The following is a 23137-nucleotide window of genomic DNA, read 5'->3' as shown; positions in this document are numbered from 1 at the left end:
CTACCACAGACATTTTTCAAAAACAATTCAAAAGCACATAACTCCGAAAGTACCTAACGAAAATATACTTTATTATAGTGTTTTGGAAAGCTCTTGAGATAAGCTATAAGAATATGCATTACAAAAACGGTTTTCCATTTAAAAATTTCAAGGTGATCTTTACGTGACCTTGAGAAAGCTGTTCAAGGTCATATTTATATTACTATGTAATGCATTACTTGAAACCGTACAAGTTTCATGTTTAACATTTTTCTCCATCTTACATATTTAAAAAGTTATTTAAAGTTACCTTATAAGGATACATACAAACATACGTACATACATACATACACACATACATACCTACCGAAATTTTTCTGAATGTGATTTTTGGACGTTTCGGAACATTCTAAACATGTTTTCAAAGAAAACTGGAAAAAATTTTTTCACGAAACAATTCAAAAGCACATAACTCCGAAAGTACCCAACGAAAATATAATGTATTATAGTGTCTTGGAAAGCTCTTGAGGTAAGCTATAAGAATATGCATTAAAAAAATGGGTTTCAAATTAAAAATTTCAAGGTGATTTTTACGTGACCTTGAGAAAGATGTTCAAGGTCAAATTTATATTACTATGTAATGCAGTACTTGAAACCGTACAACTTTCATGCTAAACATTTTTTTCCATCTTACATATTTAAAAAGTTATTTAGAGTTACCTTATAAGGATACATACAGACATACACACATACACACATACATAACATTTTTTCTGAATGAAATTTTTGGACGTTTTGGAACATTCTAAACATGTTTTCGAAGAAAACTGGAAAAAAATTTTTTTCGCGAAAACAAAGCTTCCTCTATGAGGAAGCAAAATAGACAGATGGTTCTAACAATCTGTTTCTTACATGTATTTTATTGCAAACGAAAGATGGAATTATACGTACACGATAACAAATTATGATAGCGCATTTACACGACGTAAAAACTTGCGAGGCGCGATCAAGTTTCCGATAACGAGAAAATTTAAGTCGAGTTTCAACCTGAAGTTAGAAGAAGTCTTATTCGTGCAAAGTGTCTTTGGAGTGAAATCTAAATATTCCTTCTTTCGGAGATCGGGGCGTTCGTTCGCCGTACGACCTCTCGACCGTTTCGTTTGCGAAATTTAAATATAGGTACGAGCAGCGATCTTCTCAGCTGCACTTTCTGCGCCCGTGCTCTCCGAACTCGTCGACGGTGCACGGGGCAATGCAACTGATCCAGAGAGCTGTTTTCTTGGCAGCGAACTTACGATGATAAAACTGGCTTGGCGGACGATAGATTCAGCACCTCCGGGGTCGAAATATGGTGATGTTAATGACGACACGACCTGGAAACGCCGACTGGAATGGTCAGACCGCACCGGCGACGAACACTTTATATACCCTACAGCGTATCGACAGCCACGTGGCTGGAAAAGGACAAGAGAGCAGAGTGTATATAGCACTCTCGTGCGATCTCATACAGCGTCACAAGCTCGATAATACATTTATGCTTTGATATTCGATATATCGCGATGTACGTCGATGTATCGATTGTAAAAATTTAAACATCTCCAACTGTGTTAAAAATTTAAAGCACCGTGCGTATCCACAATTGTGTATCGATTTACCATGTCATCAATTTTGTATAGAGAAAAACAATCGTCCAAAACAATCTGAAACATAAAAGCGTCGAATTAATGAATAATATTAAATGAACGCGCAATATTAGTTCGGGACGATACAGATTTCGGGAATGGCTTTTAGATTCATTTGGATTTGCGCGCGTACCCGTTATCGAATTTTTTAGTTACCGATAATGATTAATATTTACCATTGTTACAATTAATATCGACGTATCTACGATACATAATCCTATCTCAGGAAACACCAACGGTTACATAACATGAATATTATAACTTCCTACTCGACAATGTAACTATTGCTTACAACATATAATGTTATATTACATTTATATTGTTGAATGGAAAATTATAATATTAACGTCATGTAACTATTAATTGGTGCTTACTGGGGATATTTCTCTCATTATCACCTCCCGTTACCTTCCGTACGTTTGCTTTAACTAGCTACTTCTCGCCTTTCGCGGTACTGATCGCGGGGGCGTCGGCGTACGGTCACGCTTTACGATCGCACGGAGTTCACCTGACGAATCTCTGGCGCGCTCGCGCCGCACTATTCGTCAAAGGCGTACGATTCGGCGACGACGCGGTCAATTTTGTATGCACATTACATGCGTGTGCCTGGTAGCGATCGGGCATTATCGGGTTACCCTTGGGAAAGTATATACCTTGGATAACCTTAAAATTTTACCTTAGAAAAATAGGAAATATGAAAAGTAAATTTGGACACTTGAAACTTTAATGTAAACTTAAAACTTACTTTTGAAGAATGGTTCTGATCCATCTCGCAGGTAAAATTTCCTCAGAAAAAAACGTTTCCGAACGTGACCCAAATTTCCAGCCCACTGCGATTTCCGGAAATCTTGTTGGCGCGTAGCGGCGACGCTCAATGTTTTATATATTGCGACGACACTCCGCAAGAATATTTGTGGTCGCTCCTCGCGTCATCGAGGTCCTCCTCGGCGGTAACAATCAACAAAATAACAACAAAACTAACAAAATCACGAGAGAGACGCAGAACAGTTCCGCACGTAATTCGCAGCGACGTTTCCCGCAACGGAAAGTCGCAGGTTCGAGAAATCGCACGAGGCAATTCGCAATTTCGAGAATCGCCAGGCATCGAAACGGCACCGGGCCAATCAGAGTTCAGCCCCGCGCTCCCGTCGCGATATCGCTCGTCGTCGCACGTCGCTCCATCGTCCGCCGCGTGCGGGTACTTCGCTCGCGTTGAGCTGCGGAGGACGTCAGGAGTTTTGACGCGAGAGAGAACGAGACTGGTCCCCCAGGTTAGATCCCCCTCCCCGATCTCGCTACCAGCGATTACGATTTTGACTTTCGAGCGGGAAGACATTGCCCCGATGTGACAGATGTGAGACTCCCGGCCGCATGACCAGGGTAAGTAGATCCGTCGTCACGCCCGCCCGAAATCCAAATAACAATGATTCGTTTGCTTGTCAGCCCTGAAGCCGCCCTCGACCCGGATGCGATCGGTCGACGGTGCGTCGCAAGCGTGAACGTGAGGGTACGGAGTCCCGCGGGCAGTAACACCCGCCCCTCCTCTGTCGAGAAGTTGGCAAGAGCGCTGGAAAGCGAGAGACGCCTACGGAGATGACGGGGAACGTGAGGATCGCCGCGTCGTTGGTGCTGCTCGTCGCGGAACTGACCCTCGGGGACGTAGCTGACAGTGTATCCAATTGCAAGGATCCCTGCTCCAGCCTGTGCGAGAAGACGCCTGTCGGCCTACCAAATGTACGAGTTAGCGCTGTGTAATCCTGATTTTTACGCGATTTTTACATACATACTCACCTTTGTATACGTTTCGCGTTTGTGCGCGTTCAGCCACATTTGCGCTCCTGCATTTGTCCGTACGATCAATCGTTTTGCTCCAGAGCGTGTACGTCAAGTCCTGCTGCCAGCGAGGCTGCAGGTTCTTCAACCTGGTCGACTTGCGCTACGAGTGGGAGCGGAGCAGTTTGAACGACACCCGGAACGCCTGCGAGGCCTGTAAGCGACATCTATAATTATATACTTTTGCTTATGAAAGATATTTATTGGCAGTAGACTTTAGCCCAATCTCATCGCATTCGTGCGCTTAGAAGCGTTTATACTTTTTCTCTGCAGAGTCATTGCCGTTATTTCTCATTCAGTGTGTACCTACTTACATCCTTCATGATACAAAATTGTCCTTTACATCATTTGCGACAGCGTGCAGCGAGGCTTACGCAAACCTGATTGATCGCTACGTCTGCAACACCGGCTGTAATTCCATGGCCAGGCAACGAATTTCGGACCTGCTGTCTCTGCTCACCGTTGCCATATGCACGGAGGAGAGCATAGACGTTTCGTCAACGTCGCCTGACATACCGGAGAACGACATACTAACCGATCCCGGGTTGCGGAAGGAACTACTTCCCAGATGGTGGGATTCCGACGGCTTCAAGCTGCCGCAGACCCACATTAAAACCATACCGATGGACGCCAGGGTAAGCGTGTCATTTTCCAGCAATTAATACTCGACGCCAGTGAGCAGCGGGTCTCTCGTGTGAATCTGATGATAACCGATGAAATCGTAGACCATGGATTACACCCTGTCCTCCGACTACTCGGGAGAGGCTAGGCAAGCGGCGTCCACGTCGAAATTCGAGTCGTTTCAACGCGAATTTGAAGAGAGGAAGGACATCCCCGTCTTTTGGAAGTTCATGGTCTTTGTGTGCCCGCGATTTTTCTTCTGCGTCTGCTTCTTCTTGCTCCCCATGTCGTTGTACCGTCTGTATAAGGATAGCCCGGACAAAAACATGCCTTACAAAGATATCAGTTGGTTTTTCATGATTGTCACGTCGTTGTACCATACGTTTGTTAAGGATAACCCGGACAAAATTACGCCTTACGAAAATATCAATTCTTCGTCCGACTTTGCGTTATTCATACCGGACGACGCGGTGATGTACAAGGTACCGCCGCCGAAATACAGTGAGTCGTTCGGTCATGCCATTTAAGTCGCGACGTTTCGACGAAGACTTGATGTAATTGTATCGCGTTTTACTAGCATAATACAATAGTGCAATAAGATGCAATTTATTGCTGTGAATATCTTTTTTAATCGCGCTTCGAACATTTAGATTGCATCTACAGCGAGTGCCATAGGCAAACCAAATTGTCATTGGTTTATTTTATAATATAATTGGCGATGCATTTGCACATGCATATTTAATCATACATAAGCTGAGGTAACCATCAAATGACAGCGAGACGAAGACGAGCTGATTCGGCAGTGTAAAAAATTTCCCAATCGAGCTGCGTAAAATATCGAGCTTTTTGAAGACTTTTACGTTGATATTACAGACTGATCTGTTAGTTTTTAAAGTGTGTATATATCGAAGAGGATACAAACTTTTAATATCAAAAATTGCCTTTACGTCTTTTCTGAATGCAATTTGCATAATTTGTATATGTATATATTTAAGCCGACATGGATTATCGTACAACGAACAAGTTCAAATTCGCAGGAGTGGGCTTGTAAAACTTGTCCAACGACAATATAGGCGCGTAATCAAAGTGTCACTTGAGTTGATCGCTCTTCTTGTTTCGTGGCAAGCCGTCGTCCGGGAGTCGAGATGATAATAGTACAATATTTAAAACCGTGAGCGTGCACGCCGTGATGTATGTATTGTATTCGAGTCTGCTAAAAGAATATTGTAAGATATACATATATAACTATTTTGTATTATATAAAATATTTATATCAGTCTCCTTCTTTGTAAAAGAAAAGAAAAGGAGCACTGAAGTTTGTCCGTACGAATTAAGATTTCTTTCAATTTCGCGCGTCTCCGCTAGATTAGAATTGCTACTTTCTCAACGCGGCACATTGTTTTCACCGCTTGACATTCGTTACGTAGCATCGATAACGATCGTGACATTGTATTTCCGTAAACAAGATATGCGCGAGAATTACGGTTATCTCTGCAGATATAGTACAAGTATATAATGCACACGCACATTGATAGGCACGCGCATTCCGCACGAATCTTTTTTATAAAATCTCAACTGTATCATACGTTAGAAGTTGTTTATAGCGTATATATTCTAAGGTAATTTATTGTTACATGTGTAACGCATTCTCTCAATTTCAATAGCTAGCGATATGTGATTAGAGTCTTATTGCTCTTTATTCAGAGATACACGAGACTGCGAGGTGTCACGATACTAACGCGCATTACATGCGTGCATCATTTGCGGCGTTTGTTAGAAAACTTCCTTTGCACTACTTTTTTTCTTGCAGAGCAAGAATTACGCTCTTCGCTCACGCGTGTGAGAGTAACAATTTTATTTCCTTTGTTTTTCCCAGGACACCTGTGAACACATTTTGTATAAGAATAATATATTTATGCAGCGATTGATTTGTAGTAGTGCCGTGACGCAATCTTGAAAGTTTTAAACTAAACCAAACTTACGTGTGATCTAGGAACGTACGTATATGTATAAATGTTAAAGTTCCTGTTTGTAAGATATATATATATATATATATATATACACTTCTTGAATTGAATCTCGTTGTTACCGATATATACCGAGTATAGAGGGTAAGATTACGCGTGTGTTCTCCTTCGATGCGATTTGTTGAAAGCAACTAGAGCATTCCCGTGCATGTCGGCGCGTATCTCGAGAGATCCGCAATTAGATACTAGTCCCTGGAGGATGTTACTATGACGTAGTTATAAATATCAAAATATTTATTGCGTAATAGAAAAGTACATGTAAAACCAAAGTATTGTGTTCCTTAATTAGTAGAATCTTACGTAACTACGTTCTACAAATAAATGTATTACTCCCTACATGTAATGAAACTTGTGAAAATAAAGTACAAGTTTATGACGTAAAGTCGTGTAAAATCAGTCGATAATTTCTCTTTTTCCGTTTCACACGTATCGCAGTGATCCTTCAATCGGAACAAACGTGCACAACTCTCAATACGGGCTTAAATTTAACATTAACAAGTAACAATTTTGGAGATAGAAGTATCTGCTCCATCTTATAAAATACCGCATATGAAAAAGGCAGAATGTATGTACATCGTGTAAATGTAATTGCGTAATTGCGCGTGTATCTGCGGGATCGGTACCGCTTCGGCATGACAAATCATTTGTGGGAAATCTTGTGTATCTCATGCGGAGCGTAGACTGAGTTATGTTCCTAATCTATAAAAAGGCTTGTACAGATCACGTGTGCAATGTCGCAAAATTCTATGCAAGGTATCATATCCATATTATTGCCAATAGAGCTTAAGATCGTCTCAGCGCTTTATCAGAAAAAAAATGTGCCAATATTCCCAACGTATGATTTAACAGCAAATAAAGCCCGCCTCGAACATTGTCTTTGTTACTATGGAGAACAAATGCGATATCGTTATTGTTCGTAAGAGATTTTTTAGCAATACATTTCATATGTACAACGTGGAGACCGACTACAACTTAGAGTAATCGTAATCTAAAAGATTCAATTTTGTTTCAAGTACAAATTAAATCTCGTAGATTAAGACGCGTGTGATATAATAGAGATCAATTTCCAAATTCGTATTATTGCCAGTACAACTCGGGATCGTCTCTGCGGAACTGTAGCTTCAAAACGTGCCGGTATATCTTCAACGCAGGACCAAGCAGTAAATTAAGCCCGCACAGAACATCCTTCCGGTTCATCATTAGAAGCGCGTGGCCGTCTATTTCCTGGAACACAAATGCGACCGGCGCTTAGCGAATGCAAACGAACGAGTGGTACATAGAGACAATTACATAAAGAATATTTTGTCCACTAAGTAGATTAATTAAACTGTTACCTGCTGCCGGAAGACTTCGGCTTCTTTGGGAAACAACCTGGCAAAGTACTGATACACTTGCTCGGAAGTCCAACCCCTCGCATCAGGAATATTCAGATCGATGGGTCCTTTCGGGCCGTCGTCTTCCATCTGATCCCCCCTCGTGGGGGAAACCTGCGGACTCAGTACCGGCGGCAAGATGGTTGTACTGGACGGGCTGTCCGGTCTGCTTGTTCCGTTGATCGAATGAGAGTTTTGACTATCGTTCGTCTTGCGCTGTCTCTGCGAGCAATCGTGGCAATGCCACTTGGAGTTTGATTTAATTGTGATGCGGGTCGCATGACAGTGCGAGTGATAGGCGTCGTTGCAGTTAAAACAAGTCGCTAGCGGGCCCTGGGTCGAGAAACGAAACGAAAATTAATAAACGGGATAGAGAACGAAGTCACGCGAAACAGGAAGCCGAGAGGCGTGGTCGACTTACCGCGTCGGAGGTCTCGCAACATATCACGCAGGTCTTGCAGCGCTCGCACTGCCAATTGCTGTTGGCTTTCTGCAGCAACTCCTCCGGACTATAAATGCAACTCGGATGCGCTGCAAGTATACGTAACACGTTGATGAGAAATTTGCGAGGAAAATCAATCGCGATTAGTTTGGATCGTGCTCGAGAATTACCTCGCACTGTACAATCTCTACAAGCCACAAGAGCCTCTTGTTTCTCCTTGGCGCAGAGGCTGCACTGCCTGCACGGTCCATCCTTGACAGTTGCCTTTGCAGCCGAGTCCTGAGAGTCTTGCATCAACGAGGCTTTATTATGATTACCTGGTCTGCCACGCTTGCGCTTCACCAGATTGTTATCCGAAGGATCGAATACCTTCCTGGCTCTCTGAAAGAACAGACAGAATATTCAATAATTTTCAAACACTTGGGATGAAACGAGGGGGAAACCGCTGACCAAAATCTTGCACACCAATGCCCACTAGGCATCACTTTAGCTTATCTTATCTCGTAACGCCCCAGCAAGGCCCAAGCCCAAACTAATGCCCAGTAATGCCGCAAATCTGTACACCACAATGCCCTCAGCGGTTTCCCCCTCGGGACGGACACTGTCGAAGGGGGGGAAAATTTAGGTTCAAACTACATCGGTGATCTCTACACGTTTGCCATCTTCAAGATATCAATGCTATCTCACTGCAATGTATAAAAGTACTCGTCTAACATCATCCAGAAGCGAATACTCCAGGTGACAAGCTTACGTTTCGAATCTTACGTCAAAGTAGACGTAAGTGAAACTTGATCCGAATTCAAAGATATCGACTACATCAACATTCACGTTACCTTCCTCCGGGCGCTACGGAATCCACCAGTGTTTACATTGGACGGAGTCGGGGACGTGTTCGTCGACGAGCTCCTGCCGGCGTCCTCGTCCTCGCGATCCTCGCTGGACCGCCGAGAGGCCTCCTCGCGCTTCTCCCGCTCGTCCTTGACGCTCTGATAGTCCTCGAACTTGATCTCGATGTCCATACGGTCGTCCGTCCTCGCAAACAAGCGCTGCTTACGCTCGGCCTTGGTGGACCTTTTAAGGTTAGACGTCGTCTTCTGGACATCGTTGCTCTTTGGTTCCTCCTTGACATCGTTCTCGCCGGACGTGGACGTCGGCACCACCACCTCGAGAGAGTCGCGCTGCCGCTGGCCACCGTCGACGACGTCGCCGCCGCCGTTGCACGCCACCGCGGCGGTCGGCGGCGACGCACTTGCGCCGCGCTCGGCGTCGCTCTTCTCGACGTCGGCACCGTAGCATTCCTCCTCCTTTTTCACGCAATCCTGCTGCTGCTGCTGCTGCTGATCCAGCTTCGGACTGTCGTTGGCCTGTCGCGAGGACGATCGCGACGTGTTCGACGTGGTGTCGGTGAGGTTATCAGTCTCGTTGAACTCGTAGAGTTCCGCTGCTGCTGCCGCCGCCGCCGCTGCTGCCGCCGCCGCCGCCGCCGCTGCCGCCGTCGCCTTGGCCGCCTTGGTGGTCAAGCCGTTAGTGCCATTGCTGACGGCGCCGTTGGTAGCAGCCTCCTTACCGACACGCCGCTGCGTCGCGTTGCCGTTCTCCAGGGCGCAGGCGACGGCCGCGGAGGAGGACGGCTGCGTGTCGGCGGCGGCGGCGGCGGCGCCGCCGCCGCGGCGCGATGGTGTCGCGTCCGTCGTCATGTCGGACGTCGCCACCAGCGAGTAATTGCCGTTGGACAGGCGCGCGAGATTGCCGCTCGCGACCTCCCGGCCGAGAAACTCCTCGACCACGCGGCGCGACGTCGGGCTCGAGACGCCGTCCAGGAGCTGCTCGATCAGCCGGCACGCGGGCACGCCCTGGTCAAGGTAGTCCGGTTCCTCGACCACGAGCTCGGCGACCGCGCTCGACACCATGCCCGAGTTGAGTTTCTCCTTGAGAAAGCCCTCCGGCCGGTTCTTGAACAGCTGCAGGCGCGTCCACTTCTTGGCGTTGCGGTAGCTGGTGTTGCCCTTGTAATCGACCTGGATCACCTTCTCGACCTCGATCAGCCGGTGGAGGTCGGCGATCGTGTCGCGCGCGTCCACCGCGTAGTTGCGCAGCAGATAGTTGCAGATGCGATCGGCATCGGGGCGCGCTTTGCGACGCCGTAGCTGATCGATCGCCTCGAGTATGTGCTCCTCGTGGGCGATCTGCGGCGCCGCCTGCACCGGCTGCTGCTGCATCTTCGTCATTCGTAATATCGATATACGCCGAGCGGGGGGGAGGGTGGCGGCAAGACTCCGCGCGTCTCGCACTCTGTCGCTCGCCTCGGCCCGCGTCTTCCCCCTCGTGATTATTCGCCCGCCGGCCCCGCTGCCGACCGAAAAGCCACCGGACTCCTCCTCTCGCTGCCGCTGCCGCCGGGGATGGCGACGATGACCAACGCTTCTTATCGGAACTGGGCGACGATCACACCAACTGCGCTCCGGGCTACCTTCGCAAAGCAAACGCACATCTTTAGGCTTTTGGATGCGGCGCGGGCGCGATCCGCGCCGAGAGATCCTCTCGCTCCGGCGTGTCGAGCGTGTGCGCCGCGCCGCGCCGGTCCGCCGCCGCGCCGCACGTCGACGTCGCCGCCACCACCGCCGCACCGCCGCGCGCCGTACCTTGCCGTGCCGCACCGATACCAAATTTAAATTGTGCGTCACGAGACCCGAGCGTGGTCCCGCGAGGAACCCGCGCGCGTGTCGGCCGCGCTTCCTCTCGCTCTCCGGCGCGGTACGCGCGCGCGTATCGCCGTATTGCCCGCGCGATAAATCCGATCTTCGTGCCGCACACGACACGCACCGCGACGCGACGCGACGCGCGCTCCTCCTCGCCCGGGCGCGGAGCGGATGAAGGATCTCGGGGGGGAAAACGTCACGCGAAGAGAGCGCGGCCGCGGAATGATCGAGGGCGGCGGCAGTCGATCGCGCGCGCGCGATTATGGCACCGCACCGTGAAACGCGCCAAACGTCCCTCACGCCGAAGCGACCCCTTCGATTGGAGCGCGCGCGCTACTCCGCGCGCGGCGACGATATCGCTCGGTGTCCCGTTCTCTCTCTCTCTCTCTCGCTCTGCTCGCCCCTCCGTGTGCGTCGCGCGGACCGGCGGCGCCCGACGCTTCCGAGAAAACTTTTTGAATCGCGGCCGCGCGCGCGTCTCTTATCGCTCCCACGAATCGCCCTGCTGCCGCGCGCGCGGTCCCCCGCGGACGCCGGGAGGAAAAAGAAAAAACAGAGAGGGAGAGCGAGCGAGCGAGAGAGAGGCGCGCCGCGAGAAGGACACACGCGCGCGCGTGATAATCTCTCGCCGGCGCGGCGCGGCGCGCCGCGGATCGAACATCGAACTGCGGAGCGCGATGCGCGTTTCACACCCTCCGCTACGCTCGCGGGCGCGAGACGCCGGGAAAAACCGCGCTCCGCGATCGCCCCGCGTGGGGAAGCGAGAGCGCCCCGGTGTCCTCGCGGCGCGCGGGACCGCCGCCGCCGCGCCGGCACACGCCGCGCCAATCGCGCGTCCGGCGGACCGACACCGTACGCCGAAATGACCGCCGCGGCTCCGGACCCCCCGGGATTCTCTCGCGTTTCGTAAACAATGGCCACAAGGCGCGACGCGAACGTCTCGCGGTCTCGCCCCGGTCGCCGGGGAGAAGCGACCCGATTCGCGCGCACCTGACCGCCGATCGGGGGGACCGATCGCCGGGACGGTCCTCCGTCCGTCCGTCTATACGTCTCCTCTCTCTCTCTTTCTCTCCCTCGCCGCGAGATGACACACACGCGCGCGCGAAACGGAGAACGAGAGCGAGAGAGCGCGAGCGAGAGAGAGAGAGAGAGAGAGAGAAAGGAGAGCCCGGGGACACTTTTTCTCCACGCGCGCCGGGCCAAGTACGCGGGTCGCACTTACCTGCGTGCCGAAAAGCGCGTAATAAGCGCGCAACCACCGCTACCTGGGTCCGCGCGCAACCTCGGCGCCGCGAGCGCGAGCGCGAAAGCACCCCGGGGGTCGCGCCGACCCGCCACGTGACGCGCGACGGCGGCGGGCTTTACCGCGATCCTCGGCAATCAACGAGCGACGGCGGCAGGAGAGGTTGCGCGGCGCGGCAGGAGCGATCTCCGGTCCGGGACGTACGCGCGAGAAAGATGGCCACTCTAACCTCCGACGAACCTCGCACCGCCGCGGAGACCGTGCGAATACCAGCGTGAAAACGTCGGCAGCCGCCGCCACGGCAGCGGCGGCGGCGGCGGCGGCGGCGGCGGCTGCGGCGGCGGCGCGTCGTCGTCGTACGGCGACGCTGTGTGCGTGCGCGCCTCAACGCGCGCGCGCGCGCGTGCACGGTCACACTTTGCGTGTCGTGTGCCCGGTGTGTGCCGGCGCGCGGTTCTCTCGGCTACTCGCGCGCGCGCGCGCTCTCTCTCGCTCGCTCGCGCTCATCGGCCCGGCCGTTCCCGGCTGGCGCACGTTTCCTTCTCGAGCGGATCGCAGCAGCCTCGCCGAGACACGCCGCCGCGCCGACGTCGATCGCGCGCGCATCGACGAGATTCGGCCCTCGATCGCGTGCGACGCGCGCGCACGCACGCACGCACGACGCTGCTCCGCTCTCCGCGTCCGAGAAGCGGATCGCGCGCGCGTGAGCGCGCGCGAGCCGGGACGTGGGATTCTCTCGCGCGAGGGAACGCGCGGCGCGTCCGAACCGGATCGGGCGGACCCGCGCGCGCGGGCCCCGCGATCGGCGCTCGCGAAACTTACCAAACTTGCCGGGGTACGCGGTCCCCTCGTCCTCTCGTCGTCTTTCACGCGCGCCACCACCGCAACTGCCGCCACCGCCGCCACCACCACCACCAACGCTCGTCGCCGCCGTCGCCGGCCGCCGTCGTCTGCTCCTCGCGCGCGTGTCGTCTGCTCCCGCGCGCGCTCCTCTCTCGCGGAGCGACGCCGCGCCCGACTCGCCGCGTCACCCCCCGGCTTTAACTTATCGGAAAAGCAACGCGGATCGCCTCTCCTGCGCGTCCGGCGCGATAATCGAGTGGACTCGGACGCGCCGTTTGAGTCGCCCGACGCGCTCTCTTTGTGTATCTCTTTCTCTCTCTCTCTCTCTCTCCCTCCCTCTCTCTCTCGCCGGCCGAGAGGAATGGCGCGTTAACCCAATCGCGGGCCTAACCGAAATGAATTCCAGTACGTACCTTGCGGAGAGTGCGACGCGCCGCTCCGCCGTTGCCCACGTCACGTACCTCGACAGCCGCGGGAGCGTTCACGCGCGGTCCGACGGACGCGCGTCTGCCAGCCGCGCCGATTTCGACGGAAAACAAAACGGAACGCACGCCGGCCGCGACCGAACGCGATATGGACGGACCGCCAAGATGGCACGCAACGCGCAGTTCTCGCACCGGCGCGGCGGCAGGGCCGAACACGGGCCGCCCCGGTGCCCGGAGACGTCCGCCTGCCGTGCGGGCGGGTTCGCATGGAGTCCGCGCGCCTTATCGCCCGACTGGCTGTTACTAGCTCACAATTTATCTTTCTCTCGCGCTGAGACGCAGAACGGACGGGATAAACTCCGCGGGATCGAACGAGTCCTTTTCCTCTAGCGTCAACTCGCGTGGAAAGTGATAGATTTCATTGATAAACATCGGAGTTGGGAAAGTTACTCTGTAAAAGTATCTAGTTGCAGTTACACTTTTCGTTCGCTAAAAATGTAACTAGTTACAGTTACAAGTTGCCAATTCTGAAAAGTAACGAGCCGTTACTTTGCGGTTGCTCTCTTGCAATGAAAATAAAAATATCAAATCTGCACTTGAATGGTAAAGCGTCGATAGAGGCGTTTATGCGCAAATGCAAGGCCTAATGCGATCTGTGGAGGTTAAAAAATACATATAAAGTAACTATAAAGTTAGTTACTAATTATAAAAAATGTAACCGAGTTAAGTTACAGTTACAGACGGAGAGAAAGTAACGAAGTTAGAGCAGGGTTGGAAAAGTTACTTTATAAGAGTACGAGTATCTAGTTACAGTTACAAGTTACCAATTCTGAAAAGTAACGCGCTGCAGTTAGTTACACAAAAAATAACGAGTCGTTACTTTGCAGTTGCTCTCTTGCAATGAAAATAATAACATCAACTCTGCATTTGAATGGTAAAGTGTCGATAGAGGCGTTTATGCGCAAATGCGAGGCCTAATGCGATCTGTGGAGCTTTAAAAAATATATAATTAATTAGTTATTAGTTATCGAAAAAATGTAACTGAGTTAAGTTACAATTACAGACGGAGAGAAAGTAACGAAGTTAAGTTAAGGCCAATGTCCACGATACTAGAACTTGGTCCAAGTTCTTGGATTGAAAAATTTGTAACCAATCAATTTGTAGCTTTTACGGAAAAGCGGCAATTTTATTGGCTATACGTTTCTCGGACCAAGGACTTGGACCAAGTTCTAGCATCGTGGACATTGGGCTTTAGATCAGGGTTGAGAAAGTTACTTTATAAAAGTATCTAGTTACAGTTACGGGTTTTTCATTAAAAATGTAACTAGTTACAGTTACAAGTTACCAATTCTGAATAGTAACGCGTTGCAGTTACTCAAAAAATAACGAGTCGTTACTTTGCAGTTGCTCTCTTGCAATGAAAATAATAACATCAAATCTGCATTTGAATGGTAAAGTGTCGATAGAGGCGTTTATGCGCAAATGCAAGGCTTAGTGCGGTCTGTGGAGGTTTAAAAAATACCTAATTAAATTAGTTATTAGTTATCGAAAAAATGTAACTCAGTTAAGTTACAGTTACAGACGGAGAGAAAGTAACGAAGTTAGAGCAGGATTGGGAAAGTTACTTTATAAAAGTATCTAGTTACAGTTACGGGTTTTTCATTAAAAATGTAACTAGTTACACTTACAAGTTACCAATTCTGAAAAGTAACGCGTTGCAGTTACAGTTACTAAAAAAATAACGAGTCGTTACTTCGCACTTGCTCTCTTGCAATGAAAATAAAGATATCAAATCTGCATTTGAATGGTAAAGTGTCGATAGAGGCGTTTATGCGCAAATGCGAGGCCTAGTGCGATCTATGGAGATTAAAAAATACATATAAAGTAACTGTTAAATTAGTTACTAGTTATAAAAAAAATTTAACCGAGTCAAGTTACAGTTACAGACGGAGAGAAAGTAACGAAGTTAGAGCAGGGTTGTAAAAGTTACTTTATAAGAGTACGAGTATCTAGTTACAGTTACAAGTTACCAATTCTGAAAAGTAACGCGTTGCAGTTAGTTACACAAAAAATAACGAGTCGTTACTTCGCACTTGCTCTCTTGCAATGAAAATAAAGATATCAAATCTGCATTTGAATGGTAAAGTGTCGATAGAGGCGTTTATGCGCAAATGCGAGGCCTAATGCGATCTATGGAGGTTAAAAAATACATATAAAGTAACTGTTAAATTAGTTACTAGTTATAAAAAAAATGTAACCGAGTTAAGTTACAGTTACAGACGAAGAGAAAGTAACGAAGTTAAGTTAAAGTTACAAAAAAAAGTAACTGCAACTGTAACTGCGTTGCAAGTAACGAGTTACTTCCCAACCCTAATAAATATTAAACTCGTCGATGAGGTTTTCTCGCTTTTCACGAGTTCACGCTAGAAACAAAACATTTGTTTTCCGTACCTGCGCTGGTGAACTAGTGCAGCAAGCTAGAATGAGAAGAAAATTATGCTTCTCTCACTCCAATTTGTTGCACCAGTTCGCCGGTGTAGCAAACAGAAAACAAGCCCGAAGACTCGCGATCGAGTCTCAGAGCGCAGCCGGTTCAGGCAAAAAGACTCTGCGCGCTGCGCGTCAGCGCGCCGGAAACTAACGCGTTGCACGGCAGATTCCGAGTGAAGAGACGTAAATCAAAGCAGAGTTTACGGCCGCGGTTCGCTCGATGGTGAAAACGCCTCGAACGCGAATCTCTCTACGCGGTGAGAAATGACTCGCGGGTGGTCGCGACTCGGACCGAACCAGCTTGACCGACTATTAACGCTGTACCGATAGAATTTTCCTCGCAGCGGCGTCTCTAGTTCTCGCAACTAGATAAAGATAAGCGGGCCGAGTCGAGAGTAAAGTTAATCTACGTCGAACAGAAATGGACGGCTCTTCTCTCGTCTGATCCTTCTCGCGCGTGCAAAGTTAACCGCCTTGACGAAATATCGCGTCTGGCCGGTTTACGCGAGGCCGTAACTGTTAAATTACGCCGGAATCGGCAAAAATTGTTCAATCACCGTCGAAAGCGAGAACAGTTGACTGCAATTGGCTCATTTTCACCGATTCTGGTTTACGGTCTCTCGCACAAACCTGCCTTTACCCGATAAAGCAATCGTCGATCGAGTCGACCGGCACTCGATCAAATTCGCTTCCCTGGCTTTTAATCCCCTCGGCGCAACCGCTCGAGTTACGACGCACGGGGTCGGAAAGCGAAGTTCGGGCGGGATATTAACTTACCCCAAGTTTTTCTCGAGAAAGATGATTTTCGGAAACAACGCGGCACCCGCGAAGCTAACCCTCACGATACAACGCTGCTTTTATCTCGCGGAAAATCCCGACGCAGCGTCGTTGCGACTTCCGCTCTCTCGGCTGGTCACGTGACCGGCGCTGCGCGCGCACCCGCACCATGCGTACGGAGAGAGTGGAGGGGGAGGGGCGGCGGCGCATGCGCGGTGGAACCGCCCGGGTCGCGGCCGCAGCCTCTTCAATTTTAAATTTTAATCCCAGACCCGACGCGGAACGGATATCGACATTTTTTTCTCAATACCACGCATAAAAACACACAACACGGTTTTTTCATTGTTAAATAGCCAGAGCGCCCTCGACGCGCGCCGTTTTCGCCGGAAGGCTCGCCGGTCTCAGAAGCGGTGAAGGAAATTGTGAAAGCGAGGGAGGAAAACGAAATTTTTCAAGCATTTAAAATTTGAAAAATCATCGGACTCTTAGCCCCAAGCCTTCACGTGCGATTCGCCGTTCTCCGAATCTCTCGTCGGCCCGTTCACAAATCTCGGACTTCGTTATCGCGTCGCTTTAGATCAACTCGAGCCGTTTTGTAAAGCCGTGTAGGTGAATTCCAAGGATACACATGCGTGTGTATGACGCTCTGACGAGATTCAAGCCCCGATCTACACTGTACTCTTCGCGTTTAGAAATTCCACTTTATAGCCGATACTTAAAAAAAATGTGTGCAGATCGATAAACCGTACCGTGTGCCATCGCGCACCGTCGATAAATTTTTCACGCGTTTCGATCCGCTTGTATAAAATACAAGTCCAGATGTAAAAGAGCACACCGTAGATCGAGCTTCGGGATTCGCGAACGGCCGAATCGCACACTTTCACGCCGCATATTTTATTATAAAACATACAAATATCACAAAAGTAAAAGGACAACCGCGTCTCGCACGACGATTTTACTGCAGGCAATCTCCGACGCATGATTCATTCTAATTCCCGTTTCCTCTTCTTCTCCCTTACACGTAACTGTTCTCCTTCTCGAAGTCACCGACGCTGTGTCGCTTAATTTTCGAAATCTGCGCACAAAGTGTAAAACGAGTTGATGCGATGACACTCTCATACAAAAGACGCCACAGGCCTGATTTGTCACTTTTCTGGCTAATCGTTAACCCGAGGCTAGTCGACTCTCCGTCTCTTCTCAGATGAGAATAGAGAAAAAGATGGAGAGTCGGCTAACTTCTGGTTAACAGGTAACCGGCAAATGAAAACCCGGGCCCCAGACATACCAAGTTAAGCGGCTTGACTTTCGCAGTGATTCTGTTGGTGTCCCTCAGCGGACTCTGCCTCGTCCTCCCGTCGTTCCCTTTCTCGCTCACAGGCGAGTATCGTTGGAAATTGATTAAGCTCCTGTTCAAGCGTTTCGGAGACCTGAGGTTATTCGTGTTGGCGGACGAATGATGTCTCGGCGGCGGCGTCAGGAATTTCGGAACGCCGAGTGCATCGCTTTGCCGACGCGTGGGCGTTGTACACTTCTTCGGGGTCGGCAGCTTGGACAGTCTGAAATCAACGAACGGACCGCACGCTTATTACGGCCCGGTCTCGCCAACGTTGTTTAACTTTAAGCCTAGCTTAATTCGTTCTCTGTCTCTTGCAAACTGTTGCTTTAGAAAGAGAGAAATCGTTTAGAACGAGACGATCGCCATTCTGAGACGGTTCGCTCTCACCTTTTAGGACTGTCTTTCCGCTCGTCGCTGCCGCTCGTGTTTACATGCGTAGTCACTGGCGAGATATCGCAGGAAAGGTTACGTTTTTTATTAGCAGACGTCAACGGTGCGCTCTTGCTCTTCTGGCCGTCCGGCGTTGACGAGGCTATCGGCTTGGACTTGGCGGATTTCTCACGCGTGTAATTACTGTCCGAAATCGGGGTGCTGCTGGTTAGCTTATTACCCAGTGGAGTGGCTTTGTTTGATTTTGGTGGCGTGGTGATTTGAGAAAACTGGGTCTGCCTCCCGAGCGATGCTGCACGAAAATCAGTGGGTCACGTTATCGGTCGATAACTCATCAATTTTTGTACGATCAATGTAATTGTAAATTATCAGTCATCTTTACTTAGGTCCGGTTTCACCAAACGTCGCCCAACTTCGATCTCGGTTTGACTCACGTTTGTCTCTTTCTGAGGTAACAGTTCGAAGTAGACAAAGAACGAAGTAAGCTAGGCTTAAAGTTAAACGACATCGGTGAAGCCGGGCCTTAATAAGCTTCGAGGATATTATCAGTTAATTAACGTTTCCTTGAATTCTTTCGACAGATTTAAACGCACCTCTCTTCTTTTGCATATTGTCCACAGGATGCACCGCTTTCATAGGACCTCTTTTACTGACCGCGTCCGTCCGTTTCTTCAGCAAACTTTTAACATCGCTCATAGCGATGGATTTCTCCTTCTTGCTATCAGGTCCGCCTTCCGCTGAAATAAATTTCAACGTGTAATTATACGAAGTGAATCGTCACTCGATGACAGTGTGCACGCGGGCGTACAACATAAGCGCGTGGTTTAGCTTGTCACTTCAAAACTTTTCGCTTATACTTGGCGCGAGACACTACCGTGTCTCGTTGATTTACCAGGTTCAAACCCCGGGCTGAGGTAATATTTTTTGCAATGAATTTTCTGTATTATAAAAATTGCCAGACACGGTCAGTAAAAATCACCGATGCTGTTCGTTACTGCTGGCGACTTTTAAGAATATCCTTACCAGTCGATTATACACCATTGACCTCAAACATGGTGCTCCTCCGTAATAGGGGGAATGGGACAGGGAAATTTAAAAATCGCGTATCGACAGTTCTGTGCACGGTCGCCAGCCCTTATCGGCGCGCAGTTGTAAAAAGTCGAAATAGACGCGCAACATCTATATACCGTTATTGCGACTAATATTATCATATGCCTCGGTGGTCGAATTGGTTGAGACGCCCGTCTAGAGAGAAGGGAGGTCCAGGTTCAAACCCTGGCTGAGGTAATATTTTTCGCAATAAATCTTCTGTATTGTAAAAATTGCCAGACACGGTCGATAAAAATCACCGATGCTGTTAATTATTGCTGGCGACGATGATAATATTCTTACTGGATAATTTACCTTTTCTTGCGTTGCGCGCTTCTGGAATCGCAAGTTTTTTATTCGATAGATTGCTAACGAATCCGGGGTCGCTGGAAAAACGCTTCTGGCGGTCCGTCAACTTGGGCGCGTCCCTACATCTGGGTATTCGCGCGTTTGACGCACCCCTGGGCGGCTCGATTGCGGATACGCTTCTTCTAACTGGCTTCTCGAACGGCTGAAAACGTAGTGACGTATAAGCGAACAATTGTACTCGCACCGTAGAAGATAACAAAGGTTTACTCACTTTTGACTTTGACTCCAAGCTTCGTCTGTGCGCTACTTTTACCGAGAGCTCGGACGAATGCGCGTTGCAACCAGAACCCGAGGCTCTCGCAGGTACGGTCGGTCGAGCAATTTGCTCTCTAGTGCAACTGGCCGGCGTTTTAGTCGTAACGTTATTATTTACCGCGACATTTAACGCCTTCCCTATATTTTTAAGTAACTGTATTGTCGTGTCATCCTCAGCTTGACCGCTCAACAATTTTTGGAGATTTATCAACAACTCTACCGCTATCTTTTTATCTATCAGACTGTCCCTCTCCTCAGACGAATTTGCAGTACTCGCGCGATCCTCGTTGTCGCCTTTGCACGAGGAAGACGTAGCAGACAATTTTTCACTGCTGACATTGTCTCGCGACGTGTCTACCGATGTATAATTTACGTCTGGCAGCTCTCCAGTTTTACAGAGCTTCTCTCGAGACGATTCTTTACCGCCCTCGCTTTTATTTATAATTGATTTATCGGCGCTGTCCGAAGGCTCTTTCCGAGGACTTGGCGACTCGTCCGATGCATTTAAATAGGTCGCCAATAGCTCCGTATTATCCTTGTATTTAATATCCAACATGTTCTCCAAATTATCAAGTAACTTTTTAGCTTCCGGATTACTTTCTGTCTTAATTAATTTCCTGAGATCTGACAACAACGAGGGTACGTCTTGTTTTACAGCGGTAACTCCGGTGAACGACGATTCCAATATCTTCCATAGATTTTCTTCCGTGCTGCCAACGCTTGCGGGAGATTCCTTCTCACCATTGCTCCCGACATCTTTCGAGTTTCCTCCTGGCGACACAGGCAACTCAATCAAGTCGTTTACCACAGGCTCGTCCTCAAACGCCGGCAATAGCTCCGACATCCACAGGGTGTTGTTCGAGATAAAATCATCTATACTGGCTGGCAAAGAGAAAAGACAATGAGTGATGAGCTACGAACAGGTTGCAAACGTTACGGCAAGTGTACGAAAATACTTACATCCGGAGTCCGTTTTCAATGCCAATTCCTCAAAGGTCTTTGCGAGCACCTTGGCCTCCTTCAGTATCGACTTCTCGACTTTACTCGTATTCTGCAACAATTCAAGTATTGCGCGATTAAAATCAGGCAAACTCCTAGCAAGGTAATTCAACAATCGTATTAAATATCTCACAGCGAATACAGAGTCCGAGGAGCAAGTGGAGGACGAGGAGCTCCTGTTGAATTCCTTATTTTGTTCCGGCACGAATACATCGACGTCTATCAATTTATCATCCGCGCTCCGGTCGTTGTCGTCCCCTCTCGCGGAATTGGAGCCGGTCCTCGCTGCGCTCGAGACGTCGGCCGCATAATTCATCGCGCGTTTCACTTTGTCGAGCCTCTCCGTCAGGTCCGCCAAGTCGCACTGCCCCGGCCGCTTCGTGTCCACCGAGCTCTCGGTCGCGCTCATCCTCTCCCGGCTCGTCCTCAACGAGCCGCTGTCCAAGAACGCGTGATTGATGGGATCGTACGACAGCACCGACGACAGCGAGGCAGAGGTCGGTCTCGTTATGGACGAGACGTTGGACAAGCTGGAGAACGCAGACCGCTCGCTCAGTTTGCTCTCCAAGAAGCCCCTGTCCAGGAAAGACGACGCGGCGCTGCAGTCGTCGCTGGCTTTCCGCCGGCCGTCCGCCACGGACTGCGTCCTCCTGTTCGGGCACGGCGGCTCCGTCGGCGAGCCTCCAGTCCCCTGCGACAACGAGCGCTGAACGTTCGGTGGCTTGAGCAGTGTGACGTTTACGGGGAAGGCGGGTTCTTCCAACGACGCGCCTCTCTCTGGGAGAGGCGCCGCCTCGTCGCTCTCGCTCAACTTGGGCAGCACCTCCAGCAGCGTGTCGTTCATCGCGGATTGATTTAAGATGGACAGCTCGAGCGCGTCCGGTTCGGCGACCTTGGGCTCCCGCTTGACGACGAACGTGTCGTGCGCCGCATTGCTGCCGCGGACGTCGGCGTCGACGCTCACCGCCTTGGCCTCCGCCCTCCTGTCGTCCCCGGCGAACAGGCCGAATCCGTTTCCGAGCAACGACTCGTCCAGCACGTCCAGCGTCTTGTTCCGCGTCTTCAGGTACGCCTTCTTGCGCCTCGGCGTGAAGTCGTCCGTGAATCTCGCGGGCGACTGCGCGCCCCTCCAGTCCTTGGGCCTCAGGGCACGTTGCAGCATCACCTCGAAGGGATCGCCCCTCTTGCTCACGTACTCGGCGGTCTCGTGCAGCACTCGGTCGAACGGGTTGTTGCCGTCGCTCTCGCGCCTCCCCGTCGCCGGCTCCGCGCCGCGCTCGACGCTCCCCGGCGCCGGGATCAGCGGCGACGCGAGCCTCGCCGCTTCCAGCGCGCCCCTCACGTCCGGACTGTCGAGGTCTATCAGGTCGCACATCCTCACCTCGGCTCCGTGCCGCCGGCCGTTCACGACCTCGCAAGGTCGCTTATAAAAGAAGATACAAGGGGATATGAGACAAGCTGAAAGTCCGAGCATGCACGGGACCGGCGAACCCCGCGAGTCGCAGACTCAGCTGATTACCTCGCTCGACTCCCCGATCCGACGAGTCCCGCGGACATCACAATCCGCGCGAAGGACGACGTTCCCCCCGGGTGATCGGCCTCGCTCGATTTACTTAATTATTTTGTTTGTCTATTTATGCGGGACACACGCACGACACCGGTCGGTCCCATCGAGCCACACGCGCCGCACGGTTTACGGTTACTTTTAAATCCGCGCAGCGGAACCGCCGTGCGCGCCCCCTGGCCGGTCGTGCGGAAGTGGCACTGTACCGGCGGGCGCGCGGGTCCCGGATTCAAAAGCAGCCCCGCCGGCGGCCGACGGGAAAAGCCCCGTTGCGTAAAACCCGTGGACGATCTTACGTAACTCGCGATAAAATTCTATTCTCGTAATTCTACGCCCGTAACGCGTGACATGCGTCAAGTGTCGGAAATGTAGTCGATCAAGCTGTACGTCGGATACACGCGCTGATAAAAATCAACGCGAATTTACAAAGGGATTTTACTTATTTCTTAAATTTGCCCGACTTCTCCGGAGTTTTTACATAAAATTTGCATTTTTCCCTTGGGTCTCGTTAAAAATACGGGAATATTATGAACAATTAATTGCATCTGGTATTTTTAGTCACATAATTCGTAAATTAGCTTCCGGTTCATTTCATGCGTGTGCTCAAATTTCACTTCTATACGATAAATTTACAGTCCGACGTGGAATTTTACTTTTTCGTTGGCGATATCGCAGTATTTCAGTAAAGTGGAGTGTGCGCA

At 50.1% G+C, this 23137-nt stretch overlaps 4 protein-coding genes across 5 annotated transcripts in view; 1 reads left to right on the top strand and 3 right to left on the bottom strand.

Moving 5' to 3' along the window:
* The window catches only part of LOC105560809 (cystathionine gamma-lyase), a 4834-nt gene extending 3257 nt beyond the window's left edge, over positions 1–1577 (bottom strand). Inside the window, exon 1 of the mRNA XM_012010247.1 lies at positions 1275–1577. The gene's annotated coding sequence lies outside the window, so the exon portion shown is untranslated. The remainder of the gene's footprint in view (positions 1–1274) is intronic.
* A 1256-nt stretch (positions 1578–2833) lies between these two features.
* Positions 2834–6524, top strand: LOC105560807. Its single transcript, XM_012010245.1, has 5 exons — positions 2834–3041; positions 3105–3395; positions 3536–3650; positions 3852–4129; positions 4220–6524. Exons 2-5 carry the CDS (start codon positions 3255–3257, stop codon positions 4640–4642), a joined length of 957 nt encoding a protein of 318 aa, XP_011865635.1. The 5' UTR covers positions 2834–3041; positions 3105–3254; the 3' UTR covers positions 4643–6524.
* On the bottom strand, positions 6362–10432 carry LOC105560808. The gene is made up of 5 exons (XM_012010246.1): positions 8791–10432; positions 8128–8338; positions 7937–8046; positions 7477–7848; positions 6362–7366 (listed from the first exon to the last, which is right to left on the bottom strand). Exons 1-5 carry the CDS (start codon positions 10183–10185, stop codon positions 7220–7222), a joined length of 2235 nt encoding a protein of 744 aa, XP_011865636.1. The 5' UTR covers positions 10186–10432; the 3' UTR covers positions 6362–7219.
* A 6460-nt stretch (positions 10433–16892) lies between these two features.
* LOC105560805 lies at positions 16893–22430 on the bottom strand. Of its 2 annotated transcripts, XM_012010244.1 has the most exons (8): positions 21006–22430; positions 20834–20924; positions 19830–20755; positions 19565–19760; positions 18754–18897; positions 18158–18452; positions 17720–17990; positions 16893–17509 (listed from the first exon to the last, which is right to left on the bottom strand). In XM_012010244.1, the coding sequence occupies exons 1-8, from the start codon at positions 22344–22346 to the stop codon at positions 17450–17452; spliced, it is 3324 nt and encodes a 1107-aa protein (XP_011865634.1). In that variant the 5' UTR covers positions 22347–22430; the 3' UTR covers positions 16893–17449. The 2 variants fall into 2 exon arrangements, with proteins under 2 accessions (XP_011865634.1, XP_011865633.1); XM_012010243.1 differs by having other exon boundaries at positions 20834–22430.
* Between the last annotated feature and the right edge of the window lie 707 nt (positions 22431–23137).

The sequence above is a fragment of the Vollenhovia emeryi genome, unplaced genomic scaffold (genome assembly GCF_000949405.1).
Source record: "Vollenhovia emeryi isolate VEMERY1.0 unplaced genomic scaffold, V.emery_V1.0 DF939221.1, whole genome shotgun sequence".
Lineage (NCBI taxonomy): Eukaryota > Metazoa > Arthropoda > Insecta > Hymenoptera > Formicidae > Vollenhovia > Vollenhovia emeryi.
The sequence above is the reverse complement of the archived record's forward strand: the minus strand, read 5'-3'. Positions and strand labels throughout refer to the sequence as shown.

Excerpts from the sequence above, each read along its gene's own strand:
- LOC105560807 (XM_012010245.1), top strand. The coding sequence starts at position 3,255 with ATGACGGGGAACGTGAGGATCGCCGCGTCGTTGGTGCTGCTCGTCGCG. Across the intron at positions 3,651-3,851 it reads CCGGAACGCCTGCGAGGCCT|CGTGCAGCGAGGCTTACGCA; the intron begins GTAAGCGACATC and ends CATTTGCGACAG. Across the intron at positions 4,130-4,219 it reads CCATACCGATGGACGCCAGG|ACCATGGATTACACCCTGTC; the intron begins GTAAGCGTGTCA and ends ATGAAATCGTAG.
- LOC105560808 (XM_012010246.1), bottom strand. The coding sequence starts at position 10,185 with ATGACGAAGATGCAGCAGCAGCCGGTGCAGGCGGCGCCGCAGATCGCC. Across the intron at positions 8,047-8,127 it reads TAGAGATTGTACAGTGCGAG|CGCATCCGAGTTGCATTTAT; the intron begins GTAATTCTCGAG and ends GTATACTTGCAG. Across the intron at positions 7,367-7,476 it reads CCGAAGTCTTCCGGCAGCAG|GAAATAGACGGCCACGCGCT; the intron begins GTAACAGTTTAA and ends TTTGTGTTCCAG.
- LOC105560805 (XM_012010243.1), bottom strand. The coding sequence starts at position 22,346 with ATGCTCGGACTTTCAGCTTGTCTCATATCCCCTTGTATCTTCTTTTAT. Across the intron at positions 19,761-19,829 it reads GCTTGGAGTCAAAGTCAAAA|CCGTTCGAGAAGCCAGTTAG; the intron begins GTGAGTAAACCT and ends CTACGTTTTCAG. Across the intron at positions 18,898-19,564 it reads AGCGCGCAACGCAAGAAAAG|CGGAAGGCGGACCTGATAGC; the intron begins GTAAATTATCCA and ends AATTTATTTCAG.